Below are 13,048 nucleotides of genomic sequence, written 5' to 3' on the forward strand. Positions count from 1 at the left end.
AACCCGGGAGGCGGAGCTTGCAGTGAGCTGAGATCCGGCCACTGCGCTCCAGCCTGGGCCACGACAGAGCAAGACTCCGTCTCAAAAAAAAAAAAAAAGAGTGTGCTTTTGGGAATCCTGGTTGATGATTTAGATCAGGGGTTGACAAAACTTTCACCAAAGAACAGACAGTACATATGTTAGGTTTTAAAGGCTAAATGGTGCCTAATACAGCTACTGAAGTCAGCTGTGATAGCAGGAAAGCAGGTAGTAGACGATGTGTAAATGAACAGTTGTCACTGTGTTCCAATAAAACTTTACTTATGAAAAACAGGCAGAGGGCCAGATCTGGCTCATGGGCCATAGTTTGCTGACCCCTATTTAGAAGACCCCCATAAGAGACCTTGATGGTGCGTGATAGAGCACCACATTGGTTAGGTATGGGACGAGTGTTGCAGTACAGATGAGTTGCTGGGACAGCGACAGCCCCTATGTGCCACGTAGGGACTGATAGACCATGCCATTCTCATACCAAAGGAACCAGCCACAGATTTTGTTGTTATCAATTGGCCTAATACTCTTAATAATAGATAGTTATAATATGCTTAGCCAATAGGACTGATGGCTGTGAAATTTCAAAAAAGAATACTGGTATTTCTTTTGAAGTTTTCAAATTTGAAAAGTCCTTTTGTGAATACCTGTTTTATTTATTTTTATTTTATTTTATTTTTTTAGAGACAGCGTCTCACTCTGTCACCCAGGCTGGAGTGCAGTGGCCCAATCATAGCTCACTGTAACCCTGAGCTCCTTGGCTCAAGTGATCCTCCTGTCTCAGCCTCCCAAGTAGCTGGGACTACAGGGGCACAACAGCTCGCCCTGGCTAATTTTTAAAATTTTTTGTAGAGAAGGGGTCTCACTGTGTTGCCAAAGCTGGTCTCAAACGCCTAAGCTCAAACAATCTTCTGGCTTTAGCCTCCCAAAGTGCTGGGATTACAGGTGTGAGCCAGCACACCCAGCCACCATTTTATTTTTATCACAGTTTTGTAAAATATGTGAGGGAGATGTTGTAATGCCACCTAATGAGAGGAAAACCCCATTTTCAATACATTCAATGTGTTGCTCAAAGTCTCATACTTAGTGACAGAAATCATAACACGATCCAAGCCTTGACTCCAGGTCTGCTGCCCTTTTGCAGCAGATGATGCGTCCAGCTAGTTGGTTCACCTGGCTGGTTGCCTCGGCCCTTTACTTTGGTCTTAGGATCTGTGTAGGTGAAGGGGTGTTTGCGGGATGAAGAATCTGCCCATTAGGACTTTTTGCAGAGCTGTGTCAGCATTCACTGATTTAGAGCAAAGTGTACAATCGGGGTGGCCTGGTTTCACTTCAAGTAGAACAGAGATGCTAAAAAAGAGGAAAAAGACAGTGGTTTGCTGGTACAGACGGAGCCCCCCAATCTCTATGACAAGTGTGATTTGCATACTGCAAGTAGCCGGTCTGCACACTCAAGTCTGCATGACTTCTGTCCTTATTTGGACTCTATTAAAAATGCCCTCACTTAAAAAAAGAAAATAAAATGAACTTATCCCATAAAAAAATAGATTCTGGGGAAAAGAAATGCAGTCATCAAAATCTAGTTTGTTCGTAGTAGAACTTGCATCAAACCAATTACTGTGACCCTACAGTAATTATAGTTGCATTTTTTTGAAACCTGGATAATTTGGTCAAGGTAGGTGTGTTTTTTGTCAATGAAATCTTATGTAATTGCTCAAACTCTAAATACTTTTTTTTTTTTTAATTTTTATTTTCTGGAGATAGTCTTGCTTTGTTGCCCAGAATGGAATGCAGTGGTTTGATCTTGGCTCACTGTAGCCTCCACCTCCTGGGCCCAAGCAGTCCTCCCACCTCAGCCTCCCAAGTAGCTGGGACTACAAGTGTGTCCTACCATGCCTTGCTGGTTTTTTTTTTGTTGTTCGTTTATTTTTTTACTTATTTTATTTAATTTTTTTGTAGACATGGGTTCTCGCTATGTGGCCCGGGCTGGTCTTGAACTCTTGGACTCAGGTGATCCACCTACCTTGGCCTCCCAAAGTTCTTCGATTATAGGCGGTGTGAGCCACTGCGTCTGGCCTCTAAATATTTGTAACAATTCTTTGGGTTTAATTAACTTTGAAGTCTCTCTGTCCACCTCCCTTTGCCCCCAAACTAAGGTAGGACCCTGGCATTGTTATGGGTACCATGAGTAATTTTGAAAGAATGCATCGTTGGCACTTTTTGGTCTTTTTTTACTCAGTCTTTTAGGAAGAAATGTAAAGATTTTAAAAGTTCATCTTTTGGAAAACAGACTTCTGAGGTGTGTTATAGCTAAAGATGCGGTAGCAGAGACCAAGCCAAAAACAAAAAAAAAATTGATGCTCCCTTTTCTGCTTTTCTTACCCTGATCATGCCCCTCTCCTCCCATCTCTTCCCTCTGTGGTCTGAAAGTAAGTTAAAGCTTAAATTCCGGAGTTTCGTGTACACAGCCGTAATCTTTCCAGCCCCCACCGTCTTTGTTTTGATGGAATGGGGAACAGCACATCCTGTGTGGATTATTTTAATAACAAATCTGTGTTTGTTTGGTTTTTTTTGAGACAGAGTCTCAATCTGTCACCCAGGCTGGAGTGCAGTGGCGTGATCTTGGTTCACTGCAACCTCTGCCTCCCTGGTTCAAGCGATTCTCCTGGCTCAGCCTCCTAAGTAGGTGGGATTCCAGGTGCCCACCACCACGCCTGGCTAATTTTTGTATTTTTGGTAGAGATGGGGTTTCACCATATTGGCCAGGCTGATCTTACACTCAGGTGATCTGCCCGCCTTGGCCTCCCAAAGTGCTGGGATTACAGGTGTGAGCCACTGCACCCGGCCCACAAATCGGTCTTTGAACAAGTGGTCAGTTGTCTTTCTGTTTGAGGTTGAGGCCAGAGAGAAGGGAGGAAGTAATAGGATGGGCGTGGGGCAGAGTGAGGGACACAGAGAATGGTCAGGCAACAGGGATGAGGAGAAGCAGTGACCAGGCAGCAGGGGACTCAGTGAGGACCTGGCTCCTCTGTTCTTAGAGAGAGTGGTGATCTCAGGGAGCTAGCATTGTCTTATAAGAACAAGTAAAGCCAGACTGCCCTCATTTTTGTTTATGACAGGGTTATGAGCTCAGTTGATTAAAAGAAGGTGTAGATGTGGTTTAGTATATTCAGATTTTAGCAAATTATTTGACCAAGAGTTTCAGGAAACTAGAATCTTAACCTTATGCTGTGTTCTTAGAACAATACTGGCATGTAGAAGTAATTCAATACGTGCTCGTTGTTGCATGAATAAATAAAAGAATATGCAAATGGTGAGGTGACTAGCCACTGGAGGTATCCAGCCAGAGACTGGGAGAGTCATTTGGTTGGATGGCGTAGCGACAATACCAATCTAGAAGCGATTGGACTGGTTTCTCCCAAGCCCAGCAATCTGTCTTCCTACCTCATGAAGAAGCTGCTCTGAAAAGCTGTTTTAACCTTTGGCAATGCAGCCATAACCTTGATTTTGAGAAGCACTGCTCTGTAATCCTGTCTTCCATTAGCTTTGGAGCCAGCATCCTCCTTTACCATGAGAGAGAAGGCAGAGGGGCAGCGCAATCGTGAGTTTCTGGCCAGTCAGTGTCAGTCTTGATGTGGGCTGCCTAATGACAACTCGCTGGAATTTTTGTGGTGTTTTTCTCTGGTCTGTGCACAGTGGAGGGCAAGGCTGGGGAAGACGAGGTTTTCCTAAGTCACTATCTCAAAAACAAGTGGAAGCAAGTTTCTGGCTCATCTGCTTCATTACCTGGCCCCAGTCCAGAGCTATTTATGAGCATGGCTGGGCTGTGAAGCTGCATGCCCTGGTGATGCCCAGTGGATGGGCTGTCCCACGCCCTAATTGCGCTGGAATGGAACCCACAAAGACATCTCACTTTCACGACTGCACTTTCCAGGATGGCTGGCCTGGATCTTCTGCTTGCAGGCCTGTGCGTGCTTCTCCTTCCCCTTGCAGCTTCCCTTAAAGCCCTCAAAACTGCTTCACTGAAGGAACTAGGGAAGAAAAGGGCTGCATGAGATGAGACTCTGGGCTACTCTTTTTTTTTTTTTTGAGATGGAGTCTCCCTCTTGTCACCCAGGCTGGAGTACAGTGGTGTGATCTCAACTCACTGCAACCTGCGCCTCCCGGGCTCAAGCAATTCTTCTGCCTCAGCCTCCCAAGCAGCTGGGATTACAGGCACCCACCACCAAACCCAACTAAGTTTTGTAGTTTTGCTAAAGACAGGGTTTCACCATGTTGGCCAGGCTGGTCTCGAACTCCTGACCTCAGGTGATCCGCCCGCCTTGGCCTCCCAAAATGTTGGGATTATAGGCATGAGCCACCGTGCCCGGCCCCTGGGCTACTCTTAAAGGCCGTCACATTAGGCAGTGTGGTGTTGATTTTCAGCCTAGGGTACCCTCCTGAAGATGTGCAGTGGCTGATCTGTCAGCTGCCCCTCTGCTTCCAGATCCCTTAGGTGTGTTCCTAGGGATGAAAAAGTGAGCCAATACCAAATAAAAATCATGGCAAAGAGATTTTCATGGTATGAACCATTGCTCTTAGAGTTGCTAATTGGCAGGGTGAGATAAGTGTGTGCAGCAGGGCTGTGGCTGAGCAATCTGTGGGAGGGTGTGTCCTGGCCAACAGCAGAAGAATCTGCTGGAATTGTTGGGGTTGTGTGTGTGAGTGGGGGTGTGAAGCGCAAAGTGTGCAGGCGAGGTGGTGAGGCACACAAGTGTAACAACCTACTCCAAGTGTCAGATTGAGAGGAGCCACACAGAGTTTCAGATAAGGCGGAGGGCTTTCCCTATGTGAATGCAGGTTGAGGTTGTCCACAGGGGAGGTACTTGGCTGGTCTGTCTTGTAGGTTCTACCCAGTGGTTCTTCTTGTTGGTTCAGTGGAGGAGGTGACCCTTGACCTCCTAATGGGCAGAGGCCAATTGTACAGGGAGCTCTGGAATAAGCAGACTTCTCAGGGACAGTTCTGGACTGGGTTTGGGGTGGGGCACAAGAAGGGGATAGGGCAGCAGATTTTAATGACCCCAGTGTATTTTGTGGATGAAATTAACACAAGAGTGTCAGAAGCAGTCTGAATGGAAAACAGATGTGCAATCTGGTGAAGATAGGAGGGGCGGACCGGTCCCATTGCCTTGATAAAGGGCTTGGATGTTGTGCAGTGCGTGTGAGAACTGGACTGTTTTTAAAACACCGCCCTCCTCATTGGACGTCTCTCAGGGCCTCTGCCTGGGCAGCAGGAGCGGAAGACACTGCAAAGGAGGTGACTTGCCATACTTTAGGGCCAGCTGTTTTCTCGGGTCTAGGTTAGGGTGAGCTCTTTGCCTTCATTCTGGAATCATCTTCATGGAGAGGGATTTCTCAATGCAGTTGGAATCACCCCATTGTTCTCCCCGCTTTTTGGGAATCAGGGCAGCCAGTGCAGGTTGGCAGTGTAGGACCTCGGTGTGTCTTGGTTACTGAAGGTACATGTGTTGTTTTGAAATGCAGGTGAAGCCATATAATGTCTACATCACAGTTGCTTACCCACCAGACACAGATACACCTGGCTTTGCTGAAGAAAACAGAACAAAGGTCAGTATCCTACATGTCCCAGTTTGAACCTCTGATGTTTACTGCTTTCCTGATTTTCTTTCTGCTCTTCAGCTCATACTCGTTTTCACCAGTCAACAGTGTTTATTGGGTAGAGTGCCTAGCTGGTTTCTGATGACCTTGAGATTCTCCAGGCATATATTCCTTCTTTCCTTCCTCTTTTCCCTCACTTCCTTTTCTTAAAGTTTAATTTAAATTTCCACCAGATTTTTTCTCTATAGCAACAGGGCCTCACTCTGCCGTCCAGGCTGGAGTGCAGTGGTACAGTCATGGCTAACTGTATCCTCAAACTCTCAGGCTCAAGTAATCCTCCTGCCTCAGCCACCTGAGTAGCTGGGCCTACAAGCGTGTGCCACCAAACCTGGCTAATGTTTAATTTTTTTGTAGAGATGGGGTCTCACTGTGTCGCTCAGGCTGGTCTCAAACTCCTGAGAGAATCAAGTGATTCTCTCTCCTCAGCCTCCAAGGTGCTGAGATGATAGCCATTGCACCCAGCCATTTCTAGCACATTTTCCTCAAAGAACTATGTCACACAGTTTTAGAGTCCAATATCAATCCTTTGCCTCATCTCTCCCATTCCCAATTCCTAGTCCCTAGAGGTAGCCATTTATTTTAACTAACATGTTTATACTGCCTGTTTTTTTTTTTTTTTTAAGATTTAGAAATTATTGACTTTCTACCGTGGAAGATAAAATTTAAGACCAGGCCAGGCACAGTGTGGCTCACGCCTGTAATCCCAGCACTTTGGGAGGCCAAGGCAAGAAGATCACTTGAGACCAGGAGTTCAAGACCAGCCTGGGCAACATAACGAAACCCTGGCTCTACAAAAAATTAAAAAATTAGCTAGGCATGGGGGCACATGCTTGTAGTCCCAGCTACTCAGGAGGCTGAAGTGGGAGGATCATTTGAGCCAGGGAGGTTGAGGCTGCAGTGAGCCAGGATTTTACTACTGCATTTTGACCTGGGTGACAGAGAGAGAACCAATATCTAAAAAAAAAAATTAAAATTAAAAATAACAAAGTAAAAATGTAAGGCCAGCCATGGTGGCTCACACCAGTAATCCCAGTACTTTGGGAGGCCATGGCAGGAGGATTGATTGAGCCCAGGAGTTCAAGACCAGCCTGGGCAACATAGCGAGACCCTATCCCTATAAAAAAATAAGCAAAATTAGAATAGTTCCACCTACTCGGGAGGCTAAGGTGGAAGGATAGTGTATTAGTCTGTTCTTGCATTACTGTAAATAAATACCTGAGACTGGGTAATTTACACATAGAAGAGGTTTAGTTTGCTCACAGTTCCACAGGCTGTACAGGCTGCTGCTTCTGGGGAGGCCTCAGGAAACTTACAATCTTGGCCAAAGGTAAAGGGAAAGCAGGCACGTCTTACGTGGTCGGAGCAGGAGGAGGCGAGAGACAGGAGGTGCCACACACTTTTAAACAACCAGATCTCATGAGAGCTCACTCAGTATCATGAGAACAGCAAGAGGGAAATCCACCTCCATGATCCAGCGACCTCCCACCAGGTCCCTCCTCCGACATCAGGGATTGCAGTTGGACGTGAGATTTGCGTGGGGACACAGATCCAAACCATATCAGATAGTTTGAGCCCAGGACGTCGAGGCTACAGTGAGCCAAGATTGCGCCACTGCACTCCAGCCTGGGCAACAGAGTAAGACCCTGTTTCAAAACAAAAACATTAAGATTCATATCTGTTCCCCATTCCCTGTGTACTCCTCCCATCTCTTTAGTTAAATCAGGTTTAGTGCTTATATTACTATGACTGCAAATATTATGCACACTTGGACCATTCTATAGTGACATTTCCTTTCTTGCCTTTTCATTTTACTTAGCTTTGTCATTATCTGTAACTAATTCAGTCCCAGATTCAGACAGAACTGAGATTCTCCTTTTGATCCATGTGAGCACATTGGACATTCTGTTTCATTCTTTCTTCCTCAGACATTTCTCCTGGGGTCGTCCCCATTCCTGGTCTGTTCTAGATCTGCCACCCAGCGGTGGTCTAAGGACTTGTCTTCACCTCACACTGCACGTTCCCTTCTCCTCTCCCTTTGATGGAGCCCATGACTCTAACTTTTTTGGTTTATCTGCTCATTTTGGCAGAGCTATAATATTTTCCACCAATTTTCTGAGAAAGGGCACATCAGAGGTAATACTGTTTTAGAAACGACATGTCTGAAAATGGCTTTAATTTTAATCTTTTTTTTTTTTTTGAGATGGACTCTTGCTCTGTCACCCAGGCTGGAGTGCAATGGTGCGATGTTGGCTCGCTGCAACCTCTGCCTCCTGGGTTCAAGAGATTCCGGTGCCTCAGCCTCCTGAGTAGCTGGGGTTACAGGTGCATGCCACCATTCCCAGCTGATTTTTTGTCTTTTTTTTTTTAGTAGACATGGGGTTTCACCATGTTGGCCAGGCCCGTTTCCAACTCCTGGCCCACCCTGGCCTCCCAAAGTGCTGGGATTACAGGCATGACCACCATGTCTGGCCATTTTTTTTTATTCTTGATGTATTGTTTTATTAAGTACAGATTTCTAGTTTGGAAATAATGTTTCCTCAGATTTCTGTGGGCATTTATTGATTTCTAGCTTCCAGAATTTCTGTGGAATGCGATACCATTTTGATTCTCAATCTTTTGTATAGAACCTGTTTTTCCATTTATTTTTGGAAACCTTGTATCCCTTTTTATCCTTACTTAATGGATTTTGGCATGGAATCTTCTCACTTCATGTGCTAGACACGAAAAGGAGCCCTTTTGTTTTGTCAACTTTTGTTCTGGGACATTTTATTGTATTACTCCTTTTATCACTTCTTTCTTCCCAAAGTATTTCAAGTGTTCATCTTTCTGGAGCATTTATTATTCAGATTTTTGAACTTTCTGGACCGATCCTCTAATTTCCTTCTATTTTCTCTCATTTAAAAAAAAATCTCTCTGGCCTTTTGTTCTCCTTTCTAGTTTTTTAATTAGCTTTATCCTTAAACCTTTTTGTTGAAATTTTTATTTCTGCTGGCTTACATAAAAATTACTTTAGATCTCTTTTCTCTGAATATTTAAAACAGTTTTTAAAAATAGCGTCTTATTTCATGGATTTCGTATTTTCTCTTGTGTCTAAGGATGTTCACTCTGGATGTTTAGCTTTGTTTTTTTGTTGCTGTTGTTTTGTTTGAAAATTTCTTCTACATCTCATAATATTTCTTTCCTCCTACTTTCTTTTTCTCTGTTGTTGTTTTTTAAGGCTTCCTCAAATGTCTGGTGATCCTTGATTGTCCATATTTAAGAGTGAGGCACTAAAATGCCAATTGTAAATCTCTAGCTTCTCAGCTGTTTACTATGGGATGATCAGGAGGGGATGCAGCCACTTCATTAGAAGACTTTCATATGCCAGCATCTGCTCACTTTTCTCATGGTTTGATCAATTTCCCTAGTGAGGAATCATGTCATCTCCTGCCTTTGGGAGAGTAAGACTTGCTGTCTGTGTTGTGGGAGCCAAGCAGGGCAAGAGGGCTGGGGAGCTCACCACCTAAGTGCCAACTTTTGCTTAATTTTTCTGTTTCTGCCTTATAACTACTCTTAGTGGTGACTGGTGTTCCAGAATTAAGAGTCTGGTTAGTAAACTGCTAATCTTCTGCCATTTTAGAAGAGATTATTTGGGGTCTGATGATTTGAGTCTCCATTGCACTTATCACATCAGAAACTTCTCAGAGCACTTAAAACAGACATATCTTTTATATAAAATGACTGCCAGTCGTTCTGAGCTGAATATAAGCTTCACACGTTTTCAATGGAATATTCCCTTTTCCTTGACACATAGTAGTTGCTTTAAATGAATAGGTGAGGTGGGAAGAAAGGAATTAATCAGAACTTACCACCTTGAACTGTGGTTGATTTTAGTTTTATATTTTTTTCTTCTCTTTTATACCAATACTTTGTAAATGTGAAACTCTGCAGCATAAAAATTGGCACTTAAACTCCCTAGACTGTATATTTGTAAAAAGATGTTTGTGATTTAGAAGGTTTTTTTTCCCCCTATTCTTTTCTCTTTGGCTCTGCCTTTTTAAAAATTACTGCTATTTCAAAGAAGTAAATTTAAGCCAAATGTCCTGTCTTAGAATAAGCTTTGCAACATTTGGTATGCAGTCTTTTAGTTTGAAGCCAAAGCTGACAAAGGGTGGTGATTTCCCTGTTAAGCTTTGATTCTGATGTTGATTAAGTTGGGTTTTTTTTCCCCGTTCAGTAAAATTTTGGGCAGACTTGTTTGGGTAAATACAATTCTACATTGATGTGTAGGCCCTTTAGGGGGCGCCATAGTACTTTAGAATCTTATGTGTATTTAGTGTGGTTATGCCAGCCTGGGGGTCTGGAAGAATGAATAGTGGCACCTTCAAAACAACTTTTCTCTTAATTCAGGTTCACAAGAAATACTTGATATTTATGAAATACTTTACTTCCTGTTTTAAGAAAATATAATCTGGTTTTTATTTTCTTTAATTCCTTCAAGCTTATATGGTAAAGTTTACAGTCTCATGCAGTTTAAGGCTTCCGTTTGACACTTCTAATTGAAACTATTTTGACACTTCTAATTGAAACTAATTGAACTAATTTTTGACCACATATATGCAAGGCATCACAAAGAAAAGCCAAAGATAAATGATTTCTTATAAAAAAGGCCCTGCCCACAAGAAACTTAAGAGGTAAAATGCAAATTCGCAAGTAGCTATAATGTGTATTAAAGCAAAAATGTTCACAGAAGAAAGAAAGGTTACTGCCAGTTAGGTATTTAGGGAAGGCTTTTTGAGCTAGGTGAGAGTTGAGATGGACCTTTTGAGGAAGAAAAGTCCAAGATTTGGGGCCTGCAGCTCCAGCCTGGTAACTAGCACGCAGCCCATCTAGGGACCACTCAGGGTTGTCTCCTAAGTGGCTCCTTCTCTTTCAGTGTCCTGTGCGTTTGCCTTCTCTGCAGATCCTTTAAGAAGCATCTGCAGTTGTCGAACAGGGGCTGGGTTGCGACTGTGTCTGCCTTGGGCGCCAGGTTCATCCCCAGGGATCAGCCCTCTGCTGGCCTGGGAGTATGGTCAGAATAGAGTTGCTGGCCTTGAGAGCAGGCTTGCTCTGGACACAGGTCTAGCCTCTGCAGAAGCACCGTCACTCAGGTGTCTGGTCGGCACTGAGGTGTCAAAAGAGAGGGTCTTTCTGAACTTGTATCCGGTGATGTGTTCTCAACTATAGCTTTGACGATCCTCACTGGAGCCAAGATTTCATATGTCCTCAGAGAATGGCAAAGGCCTCCTTGTCTTGCTTCAGCTACTGGGTAGAATTTTACATAGTAACTAGGTAGACACTGATTTAGAATCCAGATGGGCCTTATTCTAAAAATAGGAATCTGCCCAAAGGTAGAAAATTGGAATTATTTGTAAATCAGGAGGCTGTAAGAATAATTTATTTTGAATGTAATGAGTTATCATGATATTGTTATGTACATTTTTTTCCCACTTTTAGCCTTTGGAGACTCGACTTATTTCAGAGACCACATCTGTGTGCAAACCCGAACAGGTGGCCAAACAAATCGTTAAAGATGCCATAGTGAGTAAAATCCTTGTTTTCTGTACTATTTGTATTTGCAGTACTATATTCCTGAAAAGATATTTGTCCTAGGATTTAACTTCAAAACATCAATTATTAGAATTTTTTAGTCTGTTAGATTCATCATATCTAATATTGGACTCGACTTTTCTTCTTTTAGACACTTTATTGAGTCCATATTAGTGAGTAGGCTCCTGAAAACTGATTGCATACCTTAACCTTAGGAACAGGTTTACTAGAAGGATGTCTGGAAACCTGGAAACACCAGTTCTTTAAAAAGAAAATGAGACTTTCCTAGGCAGTGTAAACAATATATACTGTGTCCTTTTTTTTTTTTTTTTTTTTGAGATGGTGTCTCACTCTGTCACTCCAGGCTGGAGTGTAGTGGCGCGATCTCGGCTCACTGCAAGCTCCACCACCCGGGTTCACGCCATTCTCCTGCCTCAGCCTCCCAAGTAGCTGGGACTACAGGCACCCGCCACCGCACCCGGCTAATTTTTTGTGATTTTAGTAGAGACGGGGTTTCACCGTGGTCTCGATCTCGTGACCTCGTGATCTGCCCACCTCAGCCTCCCAAAGTGCTGGGATTACAGGCGTGAGCCACCGTGCCCGGCCACAGTTTATACTATGCCCTGTATACACCTGGCTGCCTTCTCTCCCATTCCTGTTTCCCAGTATCATTTTCCCAAAAGTTAGCTAACGAGAAAGTGCCACTAGTCCCGTGGGCCTGTCCTCCTGTCTTCCCTGTTGATGTGCTTTTTTATTCAGAATCAAAAATAGTATTTTAAGAAACGATGTGCTGTGTTGTAGAACAACAACATATGTGCCTCACGCTTTTTGACAACATTTCTGTTAATGCGGAAAAATACACATTTATGAGGGATGTCTGTAAACCACAGACCCACACTGAATTTGGAAAATCTTTAGGACCATTGGAATGAGAGGTGTCAGCACATGGTGGACAGCCTTGAAGCAGCATAAGCGCTGTCACATTAGACTGAACTGAGCAGAATAAGACATAGTGAATTCTGCTGAAATATATACGCGTGTGAACAACTTTGCCCTGAGTGCCTTAAAAGGCCCAGGAAGATGGCACAAGTGGGACTTTATTTTTCCTGCTTATCTCAGGTCAAAGCAAATGCATTTGGTATTTGTTGTTGTTGTTGTTTTGTTTGTTTGTTTGTTTGTTTTGAGACGGAGTTTCGCTCTTGTTGCCTAGGCTGGAGTGCAGTGGCATGATCTTGGCTGGCTGCAACCTCTGCCTCCTGGGTTTAAGCGATTCTCCTGCCTCAGCCTTCTGAGTAGCTGGGATTACAGGGTCCCACAACCACACCTGGCTAATTTTTTGTATTTGTAGTAGAAATGGGGCTTCCCCATGTTGGCCAGGCTGGTCTCGAACTCCTGATTTCAGGTGATCCACATGCCTCAGCCTCTTGGCCAAAGTGCTGGGATTACAGGCGTGAGCCCCGTGCCCGGCCCATTCAGTGTTTTTAATGATGCTAAATAGCTCTTAGTATTTTGGCAGTATTAATTTAGTTTAGTGGTTTTCAAACTTTTCTTCTCTTGACCACTTTATATTCTTACAAATTGTCAACAACCCCAGAGAACTTTCATTTATTTACATGGCTATATTTATTGGTATTTGCCATATTTGAAATGGAAGCTGTTTATAATATTTATTAATTCATTAAAAATAACAAAAATGGCTGGGCGCGGTGACTCATGCCTGTAATCCTAGCACTTTGGGAGGCTAAGGCGGGTGGATCACCTGAGGTCAGGAGTTCAAGACCAGCCTGAC

General features: G+C 43.6%; 1 protein-coding gene across 1 annotated transcript in view; it reads left to right on the plus strand.

Moving 5' to 3' along the window:
* The window catches only part of KDSR (3-ketodihydrosphingosine reductase), a 51,071-nt gene that overhangs the window by 25,623 nt on the left and 12,400 nt on the right, over nt 1–13,048 (plus strand). The window contains exons 7-8 of the mRNA XM_011974170.1: nt 5,554–5,637; nt 11,167–11,250. Coding sequence (XP_011829560.1) covers nt 5,554–5,637; nt 11,167–11,250 — 168 coding nt within the window. The remainder of the gene's footprint in view (nt 1–5,553; nt 5,638–11,166; nt 11,251–13,048) is intronic.

This window comes from Mandrillus leucophaeus, unplaced genomic scaffold (assembly GCF_000951045.1).
Source record: "Mandrillus leucophaeus isolate KB7577 unplaced genomic scaffold, Mleu.le_1.0 Scaffold142, whole genome shotgun sequence".
Lineage (NCBI taxonomy): Eukaryota > Metazoa > Chordata > Mammalia > Primates > Cercopithecidae > Mandrillus > Mandrillus leucophaeus.